General features: G+C 42.6%; 1 protein-coding gene across 1 annotated transcript in view; it reads right to left on the bottom strand.

Moving 5' to 3' along the window:
• Positions 1–20,281, bottom strand: part of MFAP1 (microfibril associated protein 1) — a 51,824-nt gene extending 31,543 nt beyond the window's left edge. The window contains exons 1-4 of the mRNA XM_069222640.1: positions 20,087–20,281; positions 9,971–10,190; positions 5,042–5,171; positions 4,478–4,665 (exon numbers count right to left, since the gene is read on the bottom strand). Coding sequence (XP_069078741.1) covers positions 4,478–4,665; positions 5,042–5,171; positions 9,971–10,190; positions 20,087–20,204 — 656 coding nt within the window. The 5' untranslated portion in view covers positions 20,205–20,281. The remainder of the gene's footprint in view (positions 1–4,477; positions 4,666–5,041; positions 5,172–9,970; positions 10,191–20,086) is intronic.
• Positions 20,282–21,621: the final 1,340 nt, after the last annotated feature.

The following is a 21,621-nucleotide window of genomic DNA, read 5'->3' on the forward strand; positions in this document are numbered from 1 at the left end:
TGGTATTGGCTTTGATGAGCCAATCGTCCAAGTACGGAAAAACGTGAAAATGTTGTCTTGAGGAATGTAGACACTACTGCTAAGCATTTTGTGAATACCCTAGAAGCAGTTGGTACCCCAAATGGTAAAGCCTTGAATTGATAATGTTTTATGCAATGACAAATCGAAGAGATTTGCAATCTGCTGTATGTATGGGAATGTGGAAATAAGCATCTTTGAGATCTAATGCTGTCATGTAATCTCATTGCTGTAATCGGGGAATAACATCTTGCAGAGTGACCATATGAAAATGCTCTGAAAGTATATATAGATTGAGAGGTCTGAGATCCAGAAATGAACCTAATGAGCCATCTTTCTTAGCTATAAGGAAGATAGGATGTATAGGAAATATACACCTAACCCTTGTGGCCTACAAAAAGTACCCCTACTTGGTGTTGTTAGTAAGGCCCCCCAATGCTTTAGCTGTTTCTGAGTCTTTTTTTCAGCTTGTCAATAGTGGTATCAACCTCTGGGCCAAAATAACTGTTCTTTATCGAAAGGCATGTTGAGAACTGACAGTTGTATTTCTGGCTTGAAGCCTGAGAACCTTAATCAAGCATGCCTTCTTGTAAGAACACTGGTGTTTACACCACATACTGCTGTATCCACTGCATCAATGGCACATCTGATTTAATTGTTTGAGATGGCCTGCCCTCTGAGAATATCTCCTGACCCCTTTTTCTGATGTTCCTGTGGAAGATCCTGGAACAGTTCCTCCATTTCATCCCAGTGGGCCCTATCATACCTTGCTAGGAGTGCCTGAGAATTTGCAATTCTCCAGTGATTTGCAGCTTGAGTAGCTACCCTTTTGCCTGCTGCGTCCAGTTTTTTGACCTCATTATCAGGAGGAGGAGCACCTCCTGTGGACTATTAGCACGCTTTTCTGCCGCACTAACTACTATAGAATCTGGTGGTAGTTGTGATTTTTTAAATGTTACATCTGAGGGTGCAGCTTTTTTTATTTTTTTTAATTTATTTTAAATCATCCCTGGTGTAATCACTCTTGCCTTAACTGGTTCTTTGAAGAACTCTGTGGCTAAGCATACCTGGCAGCATGGGTAGGAACTGACTCTCTTTGTGAGTGTTGGTTAAAGTTTCAAAGAGGAAATCCTCTTCGATAGGATCAGTGTGCGTGTGTACATTATGGTATGCTGTTGCCCTCGCAATAACCTAGTTGTATGCTGTTGTATCCTCAGGGGATGAAGGCCATTCTGGATATAAATCAGGGTCATTAGGGAATGGGATCTGGATCATATAAATCGCAAGGATCTACATCTTGTGGAGCATCACCTAAGTCATCTCTATGAGGTGATGGTGATCCTTGTGGAGAGAATTGTGGCTGTATGAAAGATTTAGAAGATTGTGGTGGTGGAGTAGGAGGAAGTACAGGAGAGTGTGGGGGAGAACGCTGAGGTTCATCTGCATCCTTGTCTTTGTCCTTGGAGACTTGTTTAGGAGGAGGAGGAGCAGTGTCCAATGTTTCTTGAAAGGTAAGCCTCCTTTTAATTGGAACAGGAGGAGAAGCAATTATTTTCCCCATTCCCTACTGTACATGAATCTTGTGCAGATGAGTGTCCGTGACTTACAAAATGGGCCCCACTGGTGAAGTACATTCAGCTGAAATTGTGGAGACTTTGGTAAGCATAATTTTCAGTTCTGAAATTTTCGGCACTGATGTATTTTTTCCAAGCTGGAGGTGTTAGCTCCGAAGCCAATGCTGAAGGCTGTTTTTTCTGGAGACGAAGTGCTGGAATCAAAAATTCGACCCGATATTGGCTGGGATACCCTTGGGTCTTTGGTCAGTGCCGAAGACATTTTGATATTTGCAGATTTTGGTGCCAAACCAGAGGGTGGGGCATCTGAATATAATTTTCAGATTCTACCATCCTCCGAAGGTAGTGGTGGACTAATGACCAGCTTAGAAGCCTTTTTCAAAATTTATGTGTGTGAAGATGGGGCTGGTGTACTCGGGTACCGCACTGCTGGAATTGACTAGCTCTTGATGTCAGAATCTCCGTCCGACTCAGATCGAGAGGGCTGCCTGATGTCCAATTTCTTCTTGTGCTTGTTCCTCACTAACAATGTTGGGAGTGCTGTCCGGTGTCTTCGACACCATCTCCAAAGGACACGCTCTTTGGTCCCAGAGAGTCCGCTTAGATCGAAAAAACCTACAGGCATCGCAGGTCTCTTCGTGATGTTCCGGGAAAAAGCACAAGTTACACATCAAGTGTTGATCTGTGTGTGGGAACTTGCAGTGGCATAGATGACAGAACCTAAACTGATATTTTTCCATTAGTCCAGCATTTTTTGACAGCACTTGACAGAGTAGGCCCAAGAAGGGCGTGAATACCCCTTAGAGCGTTGAACCGACCCAGACGCTGAAAATCGGATTGATTAAAGTGTGGAAATACGCAACCGAAATACTATCCTGTCTTTGAAAGAAAGATGGAAAGGAAAGTTCGAAAGAGACCAAACCGAGATCTACCGGAGCGAGAAAAAACACGCCCGAACTCGACGGTGGAGAAAAAAAAACAATCTAACACAGAACTCGATGCCCATGCACACAATCACCGAGAGGAGGAGTCACTCTATCTCTGGACTCGAAAAAATTATTTGCCGAAAAACACCTTGGAACACTCCGAGCCCAACACTAGATGGCGGACTTCTGTAAAGCATGTGTATCTACAGCCACACATTCCAACTAACATATGTTTCCACCACACTTCAGAATTACAACAAAAAAAAGTGCTTCATTTGTGCTTTCCATTTTTTGAAATATCTGCACAGGTAATTTAAACTCATTTGCATTGTATTTTGTGCTAGAAAAAAAATAACATTGTACAGCACATGCTGAGTAGCCAGCATGATTGTCACATAAATCTTCTCACTTTGAAGTGAGAGAAAAAAAAGTAAACACCAAGCTCCCTAAAAGACAGAGCCTGACTTTAGACCTCGGTCTTTGAAGGCATAGCAAAACGTAACAAGACAAGAACAAGATTTAAAGGCTAGAAATGTAGTACCTGTGGAAGAATGCAGTAATTAGGGTTTGAGCAAGAAAGGGACATACTCAAGCTGGACAGCCTAGAACAAATAAAGCCACCCAATAGAAAGAAAGCAAAGGTGAGTTACAAAGCCTATAGTAAGCAATGGGTGGATGCATTCCCAGGGAAGCTTTTCGAATATCCCCTAGATTTCATTAGCAAACCAGACAGCTGCGATGTCTGGTAGGCTTTGACCTAAAAAGGAACATACATAAGAGTCTACTTTAACACAAGAAACCCATAACCATGGGCACATGCTCAACTGTTCATGAGCTAACTTCAACGTATGCCCGTGTTCTTGAACTTACAGATTCTAATCATTAATTGCTTTAACCACGCCTATATCCCTTATTCACAAAACATGTATTTCCAAACTGACTACATCATCTGGTTTCAAGTGGCAGTCTCAAGACTGGAGTAGAGGGTAACTGGTAAAAAAAAACGAAGCAAAGGGAGGTTGATGCTAATGGGGACAGTGTCATTACCTAATTTCAAATACAAAAAATAAAGAAAACGCAAGGGATAAGCTTCCGAATTATTGGAGCTGTGTGTGCTCGGAGAACCAGTCAATCCATAATTAGGTTGGTAGGAGAGGACCAAAAGCTTCTAAATTTGTCCACGTCTATCTGCTATGCCTCACCACAGAAAATAATTACAGATATGTTTCATATTTTAGTGTCTTGGTTGGGCAACCTCCCTCCAACCCTCACCAAAACCCTGCAAGACGCACTTAATTACACAGGTGTTGTCCCACTGAGGATGACCAATGAGACAGAAAAACACCTGGATTCCTTTTTATCTCACGCAGAAAGAATGTGGTCTCGTAGTTTAGACTGAATTGCTTCTTTAGGACTAGTGTCTTACTAAGTATAATGGTGGGTATTAACTATATGTGCTAAAAGTATTCAGAGGATCTATGGCCCCACTAGCATTGGTGCTTCTGCTTTATTCATTTTAGTAGTAAGGAAGGAGCATAATTCTAAGTTAATAACAGCAAAATCCTCTTCTTTACCTAGCAGATGAGATGATAATGGTAAATACAAATAAAAACACTTATACAGTAGCCTAGATTTGTTCCATTGGGTGCAGGATGAACGGAGAGCACAATTGTAGCTTTACTTGTTATTCACCCTTTACTCTGGGTTAGCTTATTTAAGTATTCATTTTAATAGTATTTATGATCTCTCTTATAGCACTGACTGTAGAAAGTAAATTACACAACCTGCACAAATGAACCATTCTGAATGATTTTATTACTTTTATTCAGTTTTATATCTGGACCGACCAGCATCACTTGTGAGCAGTGGGGGCTGTATAGGGCATTGAGGGAATCTCTCTACGGAAACCCGTAGTTTAAAATTCCCTTCACCTTGCAGTGCATAGATCTCGCCACTTACTTGCGGATGAACACCGGCTTAAGTCGCGGCTCTGCTTCATCCTCGCTGTCAGTGTACTCTTCATACTCCGATTCGGACTCGGACTCTTCCCCGGAACGGCCTTCATCCTCCACTTCCATTAACTCCAGATCCTCATTCTTCCGCTCCAGAGCTCGCTGACGCATCATGACACGCCTCCTCTCAATTTCCTAAAGCAGGAAAAGACAGAATGATTCACCTCAGAAAATCTATAAATTAGATGAGCTGCTCCAAGGCATTATCATGCCTTTAGAAATATGTTTTATTGTATCAGAGGCCTGTCAGCCCCATTTCACTGTGTTGCCAAGTTAAATTAAAATGCCGATTACATGGTATCCTTAACAGATGCCACCAAGTATCCTATTGTTCTATGAAAAAAGAGCAGAGTCCACTCCTTGCATAGACCTGACTTCAGGGCTCACTGTCTCAATTTTAGCAAGATACCACTGCCTACTGTGCAGACAAGGGTGGACTCATTTTTATCAAATTAACAGAGCACAATTATGTTACCATGAAGTGTTTTTACTTGCATCAGGAAATACACACCTCATCATCAATCTCTTCCTCCTCTTCCTCACTACTGTCCTCTCTGTCCACATGCCACTCCTCTTTTTCAGACTCAGATTCACTTTCACCCACAACTTCGGGCTCCACGATTTTTCGATGACGTGCCAATCTAGAAACAAAAAAAAATCTCAGTTGAAAACTATATATAACACCTTTAGAACCTTAATGTACACACACTTTGGAAGTACAAAATTATTTCAAAGTCAAGAGTCATTCGAAATTGGGGAAAATATTACAAGCAAGAAACTCTCACTACCTATCAGCATTTAATAACTTAACTGCATCTAGTTGCGCACAAAAACGCCACCCCTAAATTTAGAACAGCAATGGGAACAATGGATAAAATGTTTGGAGAAGCCAATATGTGTATGCTATGATATACTGTATACTATAGGATTATTCTTATAGTAGCTTTGCATAGTGGTTCCTATACTGGAATGTAGGTAAAAAACTGGAAATTGCCCAAAACTCACTTTTGTTTCAAAACTCTTTTGTAATGTGTGTCAGGCTCTACTGAAATGCTCCTCTAAAACAGTCTTTTTCAAGGATGCCTCAATCACGCATTTGCATAGTTGTGTTTGCGAAGTAAAGTGTACCACAGTTTGACTGCTTGAAACAAATAGGATTTTCCCTGAAAATAGTAATGCGGTTGAGGGTCAAGGTGCAAACTCTCATTACTTGTCTGAATGTGGCACTGAGTTGCTGCTAACCAGATCCCTAGTGCCCGAGCTCTTTCCCTAAAACTGTGCAATTGTTCCCCAACTGGAATTAACTTTAGCACCCCTGTAAGTACCTGTAAATAAATGGTACACCCGGTACCTAGGGCATTGGTACTAAGAAAGGTCCCCAAGTGCTGCAGCATGTATTGGTCCACCCTAAGTGACTCCGCACTACACTCATGCAGATTGCCAATGCAGGCTGCATGACATGGTGCAGACAAAAGTAAAAAAAACTACATGGCACACATCCTGGGTGTCACGCTTGCAGCCACTGCATGCAATATATGTAAAGCAGGCCTTTCAGCCCTAAAGCAGGGAGCATTATGCTACACGTGTGGATATATCTGCATGAGCCGATATGCCCCTGTGATGTCCGAGTCAATTCTTAGACATTATAAGTGAACAGGGAAGCCATCTTAAGGTATGTACTGGGCACTGGTCAAAATGAGTTTCCCAGCTCCATAGTGGCTTCACTGAAACCTATGGCATTCGGTATCAAACACCTCATATTAATAAACCCACATTGATTCCAGTGATGGATTTATTGATACATGGATCCAGAGGGTACTTTAGAGATACCCTCTGAAACCTACTAGTCCTCTAGTGTGCTTGCTGACTGGTGCAGTCCAGCCTGCCACCACAGACAGGTTTCTGACTCCGTGCAGGTGAGAGCCCATGCTCCGGGAGGCCAGAAACAATGCTTGCTCCAGAGGAAGGTGTTCACACCTCCTACAGCAGGATTGAGAGTTAATTAGTAAACCAAGGCCAGGGACTTCAAAGTCCCTGTAGTCTTTGATATGCAACCCCAGCTTCCCCAGTCCTGGGAGATGCAATCTCCTACCATGAGGCCCATCTGGACCAGGATAGGTGGGAAATTAGATAGCCAGGAGGGGTGTTACAATACCAGGACAGTCACAGCCCTAAGTTAGGCTACCTGAAGTGAACATAAAAATAGGAATTCCATCTTGTGTACAGTGGAATTAGGCACTCTGTGACAGGGATATGCACACTCCCCACAGGAAGTAGTCATATGAGGGGGTGTAGTGATACCAAGGGAATGTAGCTCATTGGCTACTACCCTACACTTCCCTTAGCACCCCCCCCCCCCTAAATTCAGTATTGAGGTGGCCCTCTGACACCAGGAACTCAGTTTCGTTGGACCAAAGAAGGAGGCACTGAAGAGACACAAGAAGCAAGAACTGAGCAGCAGCAAATTACTTGGCACCAACCCTGCTGGCCAGCCTACTGTCCTCAATAACTGCACCAATGATTACTCGCCTGGGAGCTGATCTGCTTCCAAAAGACTGGGAAGGCTTCCAGCACTTCAAGGGGCAACCTGCATCTCCCTTGGAGCAGAGGAGCTGCTTCCCTGTATGTTTGCAGGCACCAAAGACTGACACGAAAGTCTCTGCCAGTGTGACACCGCCAGACAAAGCAACGTTGCACCTGAGCCCCAGACCACGAGGAGGAGTGAACTGACAGTGCCAACGAGATCCAGAGACCCTCCAGAGCCGAGCCCTCCTTTAGGTTTATCCTCTTTGTGCAGGACATCAAAACTGCGAGAGCCTTGGGCCGGAAAAACCAGACACCTGAAAGCACCTGAGTCGAAGTGGGCCAACGAGTTCCTAAGACCCTTGGTAGCTGAGGCCCACCCCCCATCCCTCTGGGTTTAGCTGAACTGATTCCCCAGTCCCCACCTGCAGCCTGTTTTTGCAGGCAACCGAAAACTGTCAGTGTATTCAGCAACGCAGACCCACTGGACAAAGACCCACTGCACACGTGCCCCCAAGCCCGTGTTGCTGCGGACCGACAGTGTGTCTGCTTGCTCAAAATCCTCAGGCCTTGGCCCCCCTTTGGGTTCAGCCGGACTGGTCACCTAGTCCCTACTTGCAGTCTCTTTTTCGCAGGACCATTTCCCATTAAAGTGAATGGGACATCCAACACTGTAAAGCACCTCTGCACCCCAGTGTCTCCCGAAGTGACCTGCTGGTGCTGCCCTGGACCTAGCCCCATGCTTACCTTAACTACAGAAGAACAGTTGTGTAAGTTGTTGCCAAGTTCCCATATGCAGTATATGTTTCTTTCTCACAGGATAGCATTAAGACACGCGATGCTGAAAAGCACCTCTGCACCCGGATGCTCTGGCGCCGACTGAGGTGACCTGTTGGTGCTGCCTTGGACCTTGCCCCATACTTACCTTGACTCCAGAAGAACAGCCCTATAAATTGTTGCCAAGTACTCGTAAGCAGTATATGCTTTTTCCCCCACTGGATTACATTACTGCATTAAAGTCAATGCAAGTGTATTTGGGGTATCCTTCAAAACTGCTAACTTAAAAAGTACTTACCTAATTACAAAGGTCTTGGTGGGTGTGGGTGTGTATATATATATATATATATATATATATATATATATATATATATATATATATATATATTAATTTAAAAAATACGTTATTATGCTAAATTGGTGTAGATCTCCCTATTGAGTGTGTGTGCGTCATGTATTGACTGCGTGTATGCAGCAAATGTTTAACCCACCCCTTTGGTTACCCTAAGCTGCTCGACCACCCTACCACAAACAAAACACTTGGGATTTATAAAGAAACCCTGTCCATCTGTAAGGGGATGCCTGGACTCTTTATGCTGCATACCCCGAGCATAGCCAGCACCATACAACAATCTAAATGCAGTGGTCAATTGCATTGTGACATAGGCTATCAAACTATTAATAACATCTTTCCACTGTATTTCCGAGTCCAAAAGTCCCACAAAAGTAAACTTAATAAATGCAAACGAAGTTGATAGGTATACCAAGCTAGCCAACGAGCTAGTCAACTCTTTTAAGCAATACTGTACATGGGTGGCTGTGGGTAACGTAACCAAGTGGTCTCAGGATGAAACAAAGCTCTCTAACCTACGCCAGTCAATGACTACCTAAAAGTGCCCTTCCCTGTGAACAATGTCGCTACTGTAAACTGAAATGCCAGTCATATTCTACATTTAATCCATACCGGATAGTGTCTAAAAGTTCAATTTATGTATAGAACCCAAGTAAAGAAGTAATGAAAGACAGATGGACTAAAGCTGTAGCTCACTATACATTTGCCCCATACTTGTACCAATGGAGCTCCCATACTGATTTTCCACCACTTTCCATTAACCAAAAGGCAAAGTTCAAAACAAACCGATTAAACTATTTTGGCACTTTATCCAGCTCTCATGTTTTGCACATACGTCTGGCAGTTGTATTGAACACAGTTTAAATTTACAATTATAAATGTATGCCAAAAACTAGGTGCCCATTGTGGAATTTTGAAAGATTTATAGAAAATGTGCGTTTTTAGTTTTATTATTTAAATATATCAGATCGGAGTGACTGAACAGTAAATCCATTCTAAAACAGCCACTGTATTGAGCACGGAGGCAATACTGGTAATGTGTTGTTTCATTGGTAGCCACACCCAACACTGAACTGGAGACAGATTAAACAACTGACACGCCAGAGCAAAGAGACAAGTAAACATTATAATTAAAGACATAAATAAAAGCTATGTTGTCTAATACACTTTGATGGCATTTTTTTAAACATCGCGTTCGCTTTTACACCTTATGTAGGATACAAATTGAAACAACCTGGAGTTCACTTTTTAAGCTTTTCCCTGCCAGTAGTATAGCGACATTGTTATAGGCCTGTTCTTACTAAAGAAATCAGAATCAGCCCTGCCACGCCTGATTATAATTGAAAACAGGAGGATGTGTCTTTAATTGTGATTTGAAGCTCACACTGCAGAGAGAAACTGAAAAACTACATTATGGGCTATATGAAAATCATGTTAATGTGCTTTCTCGCCAATTGAAGCAAAACAATAGTCCTATACTAACATTTTGCAAGTGTTATCCAAGATGAAATCAAAAACTTCTCGAATGTAGAGAATAGTATGCAACAACATTCCAAGACAAGCAAGTGTTCACAACACTCTATTCAGGGATAGTCCCTAAAAATGCAGGCCGGTTTTGGACTTAATAAGTCGTGTGGAACTTCCTGGTAGACACTGACTGGCTCTGCAGACAATCCGAATGGACGACATGAATTTCCTGAGATGGATTTCAGAAGTTCACATCACAATCAAGTGGATCCATGGCTCCCACACGAACTAAGAAGCAGCCTGATAACCACAGAAGTTTACCTTTCTTCCACATCTTCATTCAGACGGTTCTGTAATCTTCTTAGACGGGGGTCGCTGGTGCTCTCCTCTTGCTGCTCTTCAGGCTCAACTTCCTGCTCTTTTCCCTTTTTGATGAACTGAAACTCCTCATCCTCTTCATCAGAGGATTCCATAGGAGCATAGTCGGGCCTTTTACCAGAGACATAACGCTTCACCTTCACTTTTTCCATCGAGATTTCACCTAGAAAAAGGAAGCAAATGTCAGCTTTATATTCCACGGTCAGACATTGTTCCATGATGCCTATAATGCAATCTAGGGTCTACTGCTGAATTCATAGCAGCCAAGCAGCTTTTAATCCCCAGAAGTGTTGCATAAGCAGTTATTTCATCGGAGATATATAAAGTTTTGTGATGCACCTCACAAATACTGGATTTTTTTTTTTACAGCATTGCAATCAAATCAACTTGCCATTATAACCAAGACTTTTCGGTTACTTTTACTTTTTTTTAAATTTTTTTTTTTAAATTACTGCAGTTTGGCACTACGGATCCAAAAGTGACAAGTGAGCAGTGGGGGAGGGCGCAAATAAAGTAACACTTTTGTATTAGCCCCTGCCTCCTCAGCATTGCTGATGAGAGTAAATGGGGTTGCAGACAACGCTTGTTTTCAACTGCCAATGTAGCGCCAATTTGCCCCCCATTCCTCGCAATAGCGATCTTTAGGACTAGCAGTGTTAAAAGTGCGAGCAAACCTTTAAATATGTTCTAACTGTATTTTTAAAACGACATGCTAAACTGTTAAAGAGAGGGTAGCACATACCGCCAACGAGCCACTCGACATAATTCAGATCATTAGTTGCATCGGCAAATACATTTTAAAGCTAGGAGACTTAGTGACACACAGTACACAATGGGTGCATGTTCATGAAAAGAAGTTGGAAACCATGGGCCTTATGAACACAGAGGAACACTTACAAGTAAACTAAAGAGCTTCTGGGCTTGCCTGGAGCACATGTTTCCATTTTTTTAAGTCACGATCTGTTCAAAGATTGCAAAAAGCTCATCATCTTAATCCCAGTTTCAGGCCTTGTGAACATTTTCAATGAGATTATTGTTGTTTTATATTAGTCATTGAGGTAACTTTTAACTTATCCTTTATTCAGTTCTGAAACACTTTATTTCCATGATGAAAACAACAATCACTAACCAGACAGACAACCTTTTTCAGCCATTGGTTTATTGCACTTTCCAATAAAGTATAGTTTATTAATCACTTTGCTCAGCTGTCCCTTTTCTGTGTCAACACAACCAAATGTATACCCTTGTCAGGTGGTTAATATGACTAACTATGCATGTACAATGAGAAGAAAAACATGAAGGATTAAAGGAAATGTAATTGGATAACTTTTCATCCTAATCAAAGACCAAAACCCTAGTACTTCCTGCTATCATGCCTTATTGCTGTATTTTTCCAATACAGATTTGCATTTACAACTGAGGAATCCTTTTTCAGGTCTGCCGCCTACTGCTGAATTTCAAAACCTACCCCTTTGAAGACAAAAGCCACCTTTAAACAAAAAAAAAAACAAAAAAAAAAAAATCTGTGCCTCTCTAATCCATGTCTTACTTCAAAGACAACCCCTGTTTTTATGAAAGGTAACCCAATTCTTTGAAGGAAAAAGTACTACTGCCTGATGAGAGCATTGTTTTCAGAAACTGTCAAGCACTATTTGATAGAGGAAGGAGGAAAAGGCAACAGTACGTTTCACCTAAAATGAGTTGAATTGGCGAGGTGAGATAACCTGTAGTCTTCTTCATTTAAAGTGAAGACTGACTGACATGGTAACCAGAGTGAACAGCATACACAAACAGCGAAAGACCAACAACTGTAAACAACATAGGAATAATATTAAGCAGGAACAGTCTGTAAGTAAGCAAAGGTGTAGCAGCAAACTATGAGCTGGTAAATTGTTTCAGCAGGTACTGAGTAATAGGAACACATGCACAAGTATGCTCTTCTTAGCAGGTAAACACTGCCTGATCAGGGCTCAAAAAATCAACTCAACCACACACTATGGCAAATTTTATTTTATGTGGCCAAGCTATTTTCAGATTCAACTTGACCCTTCTGGCGAGTGGACAAAGAACAGGTGTTTTGTTCAGTCAGAAACTGACTTAGCAATTAATATGCCTTTAAATCTTATTCTTGTCACATTTGATCTGTGTTCAGAGACGGAGGTCAAAAGTCGGTCTTCTTGCAATGTAAATACTTTTCCTTGTGACTGCAGAGTTCCAGGATTTTGTAAGGTGAACTGTCTGACTTATGTGAAATGAAAGGCTTTTGTTATCAGGTTTTTCCTAACACACAACATTGATATAACTAAGTCCACTTTACAAACATTTCAAAATATATTTCAGTAGCTGTGAAAGACCATTTTTTCTACTTCTGTGTGATAGAATGAAAACAAATGTCAGAACACTTTATGTGGTGACGTGCAAATGATAAATGTTTTCTGAAATCCAATTTTTACAGATTATTGTTAATGTACTATATAGTTTTATCAGTAAAGCTGCAAGTTAGTGGGAAGGTTTTTTGGACATTTCTTGGAATTTACTGTCTGTAAATGACAGTGCGCTACCACATCATGCTTTAGGAATATATTTATTAGAAGTGAGTGTTTAAACAAACAGAGAAGCATTCCTGCCCCGGTGGCAAAGCTATTAGTAAACTAACAGGCAAGTCATGCATGGATCATGTGTACCCTATATGTGGGCTAGGTTTATTATACACGGAGCACATTTTTAGTGTATTTAATCAAACAAAGGAGGCTTTTCTTTTTTACAGCAGAAATGCTGAACTCACATATTTGAACGTGCACTCGCCTGAGAATGAAGAAAAGGGTGACTGTAAAATACAATATTTGCCCAGGATCACACAATTTGAGACGCGTTTCTGGGTCAAGAACATTAGTTAGGTCGAGTAGTTTATTCAAGCTACATGACCTGCAGGTCTAGTGACAGTTTTATGATTTTTCAAGACCCTGCTGATACCTTGGCGGAAGAGAATGAAAGACAGCAAAGTCTGTTAGAAGGTACAGCCTTATCAACAATATCACTGCAGGGCGTCCGTCAACAAGCATGGCATGACATCAAATAAAAAGTGGCATATCTTGCAAATGGTTAATCCTAAGAGAGAAGAGGCAGAAATCATGGCACGCTGGAGAACAAAAAAGCCAGCTATTGAAAAAGACCAGACCAGTGACGTACTGGCAGACAAGTGTTGAAATCAAATGAACAATTTCTGTCTTTTATGTTGTGTGCTTAAATAATGATCTAGCTAGAAGCCAACCATCCATGATAAATAAGTGACAGAAAGGGCGATTCAGAGACTCACACCTGACTGTCCCACTGATCCAAGTGGTAACAAGCATCACCTAAAGTCAACTAGAGCTGCAATCAACAGGGCACAAACGATTATCAATTATTTTACTTTCATATCCTGAGAAAGCTTAAACTGCAGAAAATAAACCAAAAACGCAATCCTTGTTAAAGAATGGAGAGCTGTTGGTGATTCAGTCTTGGTTTTAAAATCTTACCTATTGTACAACTGCAAGTTTAGACAGTGGTCATTGTCATACACAGAAGTGGCCTGTTCAGTGGGCCAACATACGCAGAACCTGAACAAACAGATTTGTCTGGAAAAAAAAAAATCTATTTTCTGGCCCATGTGGATCATAATTGTAAAAAATCACCAATGGTAAGTAATATGGACTGTTTTCTAACTCAGTATGCAACAGGTAATTTGGATTCCCCCCCCCCCATAGAGATAACATATACAGGGCGATATGGATCTCTTACCACAGAAGAAGAAGGTGCTTAGTCATGTGAATCGACTTTCAGCGATGCAGCATGAGCATGATTTTTCAGGTCATTTCTTTATATCGAGTAGTTACAGAGTGATAGAGACCATACCTAAAAACAGTGTTCAATGAGAGACTAAGTTTTTGACAGAGCATATTCGGACTGACCATGTACCTTACAGGCTTAAAAAATGGAATGCGTTTACCAAATTCTCCGCCATGCCAATTAAAAGCCTATTTAAATCTATATAAAGAAAGAAATCACTGTCAATCCCAGGCAATCCATCACAGAAAGTAACACAAAGACTGATTAAGGAAGCAAAGGCCATAAGCGTTCAGAAATAAATGTGGGGCATGCTGAAAGTGACTGTTGTGCACTACTACTTCTCTGTATCACCCCCTATAGTCTGCATGGATGCCACAGAAGCAGTTACTGAAAAGTAGCCGAGTCATACGTTTTATAGGACATGGCACTTGAATATGTGAAGAGATTGTGCCCTTTGGCTTACCAATGAAATGACATACATTATAATATGAAACTTTCTTTTTACCCCTTTAGGAAAGGACCAAAGAGCTTGCCAATAAAAAAAACAAGCTCTATTCAAGTGCTACTACATTTGCCAATGTCTTTTAGCTATAATGTACACCTGCGTGAGTTGCAGCATGGCTATAGGTAAAGTTAGAAGAAAAAAAAGTGCTGTGACGTCATGTTTTTTTCTCCAAATTTTAATATTAGCCATGGTGCACAATCATGCTGCAGTATAACAAGGCTAAAAGACATCAGCAAAGTCAATAGCTCTGGCATAGGCAAGACCCACGGGCTTTGAAGATCCTTGTTGACTGGATATTTTAACTATGCTATTTAGTTGTGTAGCCAATGCCCTTGAAATAGCTGTTAGACTGCTGCGACAAGTGGTGCAAAAAGCGTTTTTCATCACACAGTACTTTTATAAAGACTGCATATCTGGCCGGCCAGGAAGTAACAGGTTTTGATTTTTGTAGTTATTTTTCTCCAAACAGCAACCACCAAAACTGACACTGCTATGTAAAAAAAAAAATCCATATGCTATCAAAACCAATTCTAACCTACAAGCCTTGTTTTTTGTTTTAAAAGTGAAAACCTTGGTGGGTGGGGTCCCTTACACCACAAATTTGCAATCACTCTTCATTTTGCGATGTAAAAAAAATAAACAAAATTAAAGTGCATATGTAAAGAAATGGCTCCCTGTTGCAGTTACCCCCACTTTTTGCCTGATACTGATGCTGACTTGACTGAGAAGTGTGCTGGGACCCTGCTAACCAGGCCCCAGCACCAGTGTTCTTTCACCTAAAATGTACCTTTGTTTCCACAATTGGCACAACCCTGGCACCCAGGTAAGTCCCTTGTAACTGGTACCCCTGGTACCAAGGGCCCTGATGCCAGGGAAGGTCTCTAAGGGCTGTGGCATGTCTTATGCCACCCTAGGGACCCCTCACTCAGCACAGATGCACTGCTTGCCAACTTGTGTGAGCTGGTGGGGAGAAAATGACTAAGTCGACATGGCTCTCCCCTCAGGGTGCCATGCCAACCTCACACTGCCTGTGGCATAGGTAAGTCACCCCTCTAGCAGGCCTTACAGCCCTAAGGCAGGGTGCACTATACCACAGGTGAGGGCATAGGTGCATGAGCACTATGCTCCTACAGTGTCTAAGCAAAACCTTAGACATTGTAAGTGCAGGGTAGCCATAAGAGTATATGGTCTGGGAGTCTGTCAAAAACGAACTACACAGCTCCATAATGGCTACACTGAATACTGGGAAGTTTAGTATCAAAATTCTCAGAATAATAAACCCACACTGATGCCAGTGTTGGATTTATTAAAAATGCACACAGAGTGCATCTTAGAGATGCCCCCTGTATTTTCCCCAATTGTTCAGTTCAGGACTGGACTGGTCTGTGCCAACCTGCTGCTGAGAACCGAGTTTCTGACCCCATGTGGTGAGGGCCTTTGTGCCCGAGGCTCCCCCTGACCGCGACTGCCTGACTCCCAGATCCTGACGCCTGGAAAAGACTCTGTACCTGCAGACCCCAGGACCTGAAAGATCGGAACTCCAGTGCAGGAGTGACCCCCAGGAGGCCCTCTCCCTTGCCCAGGTGGTGGCTATCCCGAGGAGCCCCCCCCTTGCCTGCATCGCTGACGAGACCCCTTGGTCTCCCATTGATTTACATTGGAAACCCGACGCGTGTTTGCACACTGCACCCGGCCGCCCCCGTGCTGCTGAGGGTGTACTTTCTGTGCTAACTTGTGCCCCCCCCCCGGTGACCTACAAAACCCCCCTGGTCTGCCCTCCGAAGACACGGGTACTTACCTGCTGGCAGACTGGAACCGGGGCACCCCCTTCTCCATTGAAGCCTATGCGTTTTGGGCACCACTTTGAACTCTGCACCTGACCGGCCCTGAGCTGCTGGTGTGGTAACTTTGGGGTTGCTCTGAACCCCCAACGGTGGGCTACTTTGGACCCAAACTTGAACCCCGTAGGTGGTTTACTTACCTGCAAGAACTAACAAACTCTAACTCCCCCTAGGAACTGTGAAAATTGCACTGTCTAGTTTTAAAATAGCTATATGTGATTTATTTGAAAAGTATATATGCTATTGTGATTATTCAAAGTTCCTAAAGTACCTACCTGCAATACCTTTCATTTGAAGTATTACATGTAAAATGTGAACCTGTGGTTCTTAAAATAAACTAAGAAAAGGTATTTTTCTATACAAAAACCTATTGGCCTGGAATTGTCTTGGAGTGTGTGTTCCTCATTTATTGCTTGTGTGTGTACAACAAATGCTTAACACTACTCCTTTGATAAGCCTACAGCTCGACCACACTACCACAAAATAGAGCATTAGAATTATCTCTTTTTGCCACTATCTTACCTCTAAGGGGAACCCTTGGACTCTGTGCATACTATTCCTTACTTTGAAATAGTGCATACAGAGCCAACTTCCTACAGCATATGTCCACACCACCTTTGATTATTGGCACAGTATGGACATGTTTATACAAGGCTTCAGTTTTATGAAACACACACTCTGAAAACAGCACACAACAGGAATCATCTCTTCGACATTGTGTTTTGCGGTTCAAACTCCATACGTTTGTTAACAGTCCACACTCCCTAATGAAGGGGCAGTGTGAAAAATGTACAACCATGCCCACTTACAGCCCCTACTGGGCTGCTGTTACTGTAGTTTGAGTTCTTTGGTACTAAACATAAGATTGAAAGTGGAACCTTTCTGTTGTGGAGTCGATGCACAAGTAGGGAAAAAGGGCAAAACAAATGCCATTCTTTTCAGCAGCGGATCCCCTCAGCCTTTGGTAGAAGTACAAGCCAAACACAAACCAGAGTGGGTGGGGTGGAAATGAAACACATATGAGGGTCGGCGGGGGGGAGGGGAATGGAGGAGATAAAGACGGGGCAACGGGCGGGAGGAAAAAGAAGCAACATGGATGATGGTTGGATAGGAGGCAAAAGCATCAAGGACAGTGATATGGAATATGGGCGGCCTGAAAGACAAACGCTCATATCTGCCCGCGTGTAATGTAACTGATGCTCATGTAAAGGTCTCCAATACCTTTGGGTTGAGTCTGCGCTATATTTAAATACAAAAAAAGTCCAGCGATGTAACACTACTCAGTGTGGGCTTCCACCTAAAGCTGTCCCTATTCCAACATGCACTTTTTGATTAAATACACCATCTTGTAGGAGACGAATACGAGAACATGATACAACCGGTATGACCACGCTATGGCAATGGTATCTTCTCATGCGCATGAAGAGATTTTGCCATCCAGTATTAAATATAGCATTTAAAAAAAAAATCATTTTTTGTTTTTTGGTTTTATATATATATCCAGTTTGAGATTGCACTGAATTCTCCGCGGTCAGTGATCACCAATGCTAACCAGAAGTGAAATATTACTCGAAAGCGTGAAAGTTGGTGTGAACTCAACTTTCATGGAAGCACTGTAACTAAATAGCAGTATCTTTCTGAATGTCACCTCATGTTGTTTGCCTTCACTTCTCAGTTAACACATCCTCCAAGTGGCATCACTAGAGAGCAGTGAGGAAAGGGGCTGTTCAAAAGCAGTTTACTGCACACTTGTTATTTCACCCTTTCAACTCGCCTTTGTCGCTGTCCTCAATATCGAATCATTAACACGTTTGCCTAGGAACGAGGATTAAAAGAACTTCACAGCGCCTCACTAGCATGACTGAAAGAATACAGGAAAGCGAAGAGAAGCGAAAATAACAAAACAAAGCCATTCTTTTCAGCTACAGAGTCCCCCGTTCCTTAACGGAAGCAGAAGCCAAACACGAACGAAAATGAAACAGGGGTAGGGGTGCAGAAGAAACAGACAGGTGCAGGAGGAAAGAGAAGTAACATGGACCAGGGGGTTAACAGGCAAAAAAAAAAAAAAAAAAACCACTCATATGGAGGGCTTGGACACAGAGAAAAGTAGCTCCACAAATAGGGGCAGCAGATACACAAGTAGTTGGTCCCTGCTCCTGGGGAGGGCATGACGCCCACATGCCTTAACAAACAGGAGCAAAGGGAAACAAAAAGGAAAGCATCTGCGACCTGCCAGAACAGAACTGAGAGCCCCTCTTGTGCCATCCATAATCTTAAAATGCAGATATCCCTGAGGATGTGAATGGTCTCCTATGCACTGAATAAAGGGCCCTTGTCAGTTCCCTGCTGGCACCTGTCACGACGTTACTCCTGGGTGTAATGGGCTGTACCATTACAACCATCTTGCTTCACTAAGCACATCATACTGTGCCTAAGAGAAGACTCCATCACCCTCCCACCACAGAAAAGCCAGGAAGATAATTATTCTGGAAAAAACACCCCTTTCGGAGGCTGGATTTAAGAATATGTTTTGGGGGTTAAAACATGCGTGACTGCTTTCAATAATGAACAATATTTTATACAGCTGAGTGCTGTATCGATAGAGAAAGCCAGGTGATGACGAGTTATTAACACATTCACAATCGATTACTTTCTGAAACCCCTGTGTCTCTTATATCGAGTTAGTTGTTGCTTAGACTTGTCCAAAAAAGTATGTGATGGATATTTCGCTCCATGGGACATCGCTAGTTCTGGGCTTAGAATCTCCAAAGAAGATGCATAGATCGATAAAGTAAAATTCTGAGCATCATCATGTCTAGAGACGATTACAATCTGCGTCGCAAGTTTTTCTGATTAATGTTTAGATTTCTTAATGACGGCAACTTCTAGAAATTACTCAGATTTTTTTTAATTACCCTGAGATTCTCTGTCTCCTTACACTAGCACTTTAGGCGTTGAAAAACCACGTGAAAGCAAACAAAAGGAGGAATGAAACAGCGTAACCAAAGAAGTAAGGCAGATCTAATCAACACAGGCTAGCATCACTGCAAACACTGACAGAGGTAATAAACAGCTCCGCTAAGTTGCACGCACGTCTTTGAACGTCTACTTAAGTGAATGTATCTAGGGAAAACACATACTCAAGAGTCAGTCAGTGAAAGAGTGTTCTGCGCTGCTTGTCATTTATTTGACTATATGTGACTAGCAAGATTGTGCTTCAATGATCACTTGCAGAATGGGAAAAGAGTGGGGGTGTGAGTGGCAGAGACCACGGAAGCTGATCAAATGTGTACGTCAGGGGAAGAGGATATAACATCAGGATATAGATTATACTATAGTTTCCACCGATTTCTTAGATGTACAATGCATATCACAGGCCCCTGAAATTCAAGAGGAAATGTTTACTACTTCCTTTAATGGAAGTGGCAACCTCTAGTCTCCTATTCAAAAGTCAGGGATACTGCGTGCTTAGCTCGAATCCTCACGTATGTCTCTAAAAAGAACCAAATCATGCGGTCTTGCTTTCAAAATCCTATGGTAACTCCATCCCCAGGAACACTGACCACGTAAACACTCTCACCCCTCCTTCGATCCTTAACTCAGGGCCGAAAAGATGCCTAATCCGTTCAAGTTCTGTCTAAAGTGGGGCATACTCCTGTAAGACTCCTGTCTAACCACGTCCCTGCTGTTTCTACTGCTGTGTAAGTACATTTACACTGCTTCTCCTCGAGAACCATCCTCTTTCTAATCCCCTGGCGCTTTCTCATCTATCCTATAGATTATCGGTCGAAGCCAAAACCTGCGACCCTCGACCAATACTTAATGATTACTTCTCACAGATGTCTCATCCCAATTCCACAACATGCCCAGCTCCCCAGTCGTCACCTTTCTCATTGCGGATGGGCACGGCCCCCGCCGTGGACTGGATTGGCGGCTGCTTGTTCAGGTTGTTGTTGATGTTGTTGGCCGCCATAACGGCAGCTGCGTGTCCGTCCCAAGACATTGTGACAACCGGCACTGGCCCCGACAGCTCCAGGTAACTGTACACACCGGAAGCGGAAGTATTCTCAGACGTGCACAACAAGCCTCACGATCGTGATGTCACAAACCTGCGACCAGTTTAATGAACGGAACACTACTGGCAGGAGCCCCATGTGAACAGCAGATGGCAGCAAAGGACCTGTAACCAGTCTCACGGCGGCGGTTCGCGTGGAAGTGTCTCAAGAATGAACAGTCCGAATTCGACGTTAATACATCTGCAAAATACAGTTTTTTTCACGTCCCTCGTATGGAGTCTGGAAAATGAGAGACTTCTGTATACGAGCATTGGCAGAGCCATTAGGTCTCGCCTTCTGGCTTTGAATGGCGATCCTCAACAAATAATCATTGTTTATTTCGACTGTCGTCGACTGAATAACAGCTGACACGAGGATCACATGCGGGTTCTACATCGTCCCTGAGGGCGCGGATGAGGAGGGGTGCAATTACCGGCTCAGCAATCGAAACGATTAGTTTATGTAATTTTTCTGGGAACACTAAATGTAAAATGTTCAAGATATTAAGAACCAAGTTCGGGGTTCATTGCTTGCGAGTCCTCTCAAATTATTAGGGAACTGAGGCAAATGGAAAGAACATCTTTGCCCAGGGTCAAACATTTTGGTCAGCGAAGCAGGTTTAAAGCTGTGCTTTCTCTTGGTTGCACTGCACATGTAAAAAAATCTGTGAATGACAATGTTCTGCATGTACCCCGAGTTAAGTCGTCATTTTACAAAGCTAACGATGTAGTCCCAAAACTATGGTATTACATGAAGTAGCCAGTATTTTAAATTAAAAGGACCATGTTGTGAGAAAGAGCATGTTATACAGAGAGAAGAAGTGCATTTTTAGTTTAGCTGAACAGATGATATGTTAGTGCAGTTTGGCCCTGAAGACCTCGGGTAAACCACCTTTGCTAACTCCTGCCTATGGGGACTGATGGAAAGACTCTGGAGCTGTGTTGCAAAGTGCCACGAAGGCCCATACAGACCAGCTCACGGGGGCGAGAGGGGAGCACCTTGGCCACTGCACTGGGAGAGATGGCTGTTATCTCCTCGGAAGAAGTAAAGAAGCAACAACTGGTCAAAGCTGCCACACAGCAAAAGCCCAGTTTATCATAAGAAAAGACAGAAACGCCTCCTTGAAGGCTAGGAGCTGAGGCTTTCTAATTCGTCTGTTTCAATTCAATCAAAACTAAGGTAAAGCACAGATCTGCCATACCCTTTCCAGGAGAACATCCGCATCAGCCATTACTGCACTCACATTTCTTTTAGGGAAGAGTAATATATACTTTCTACATTTAAAATAACTACACCTATCCTGGGCTACTAGGCCAGCTTGTTTTTATGCTTCTCTTCCTGAGATAGTTTAGCGACTTCCCAGCA

The sequence above is a fragment of the Pleurodeles waltl genome, chromosome 3_1 (genome assembly GCF_031143425.1).
Source record: "Pleurodeles waltl isolate 20211129_DDA chromosome 3_1, aPleWal1.hap1.20221129, whole genome shotgun sequence".
Classification (NCBI taxonomy): Eukaryota; Metazoa; Chordata; class Amphibia; order Caudata; family Salamandridae; genus Pleurodeles; species Pleurodeles waltl.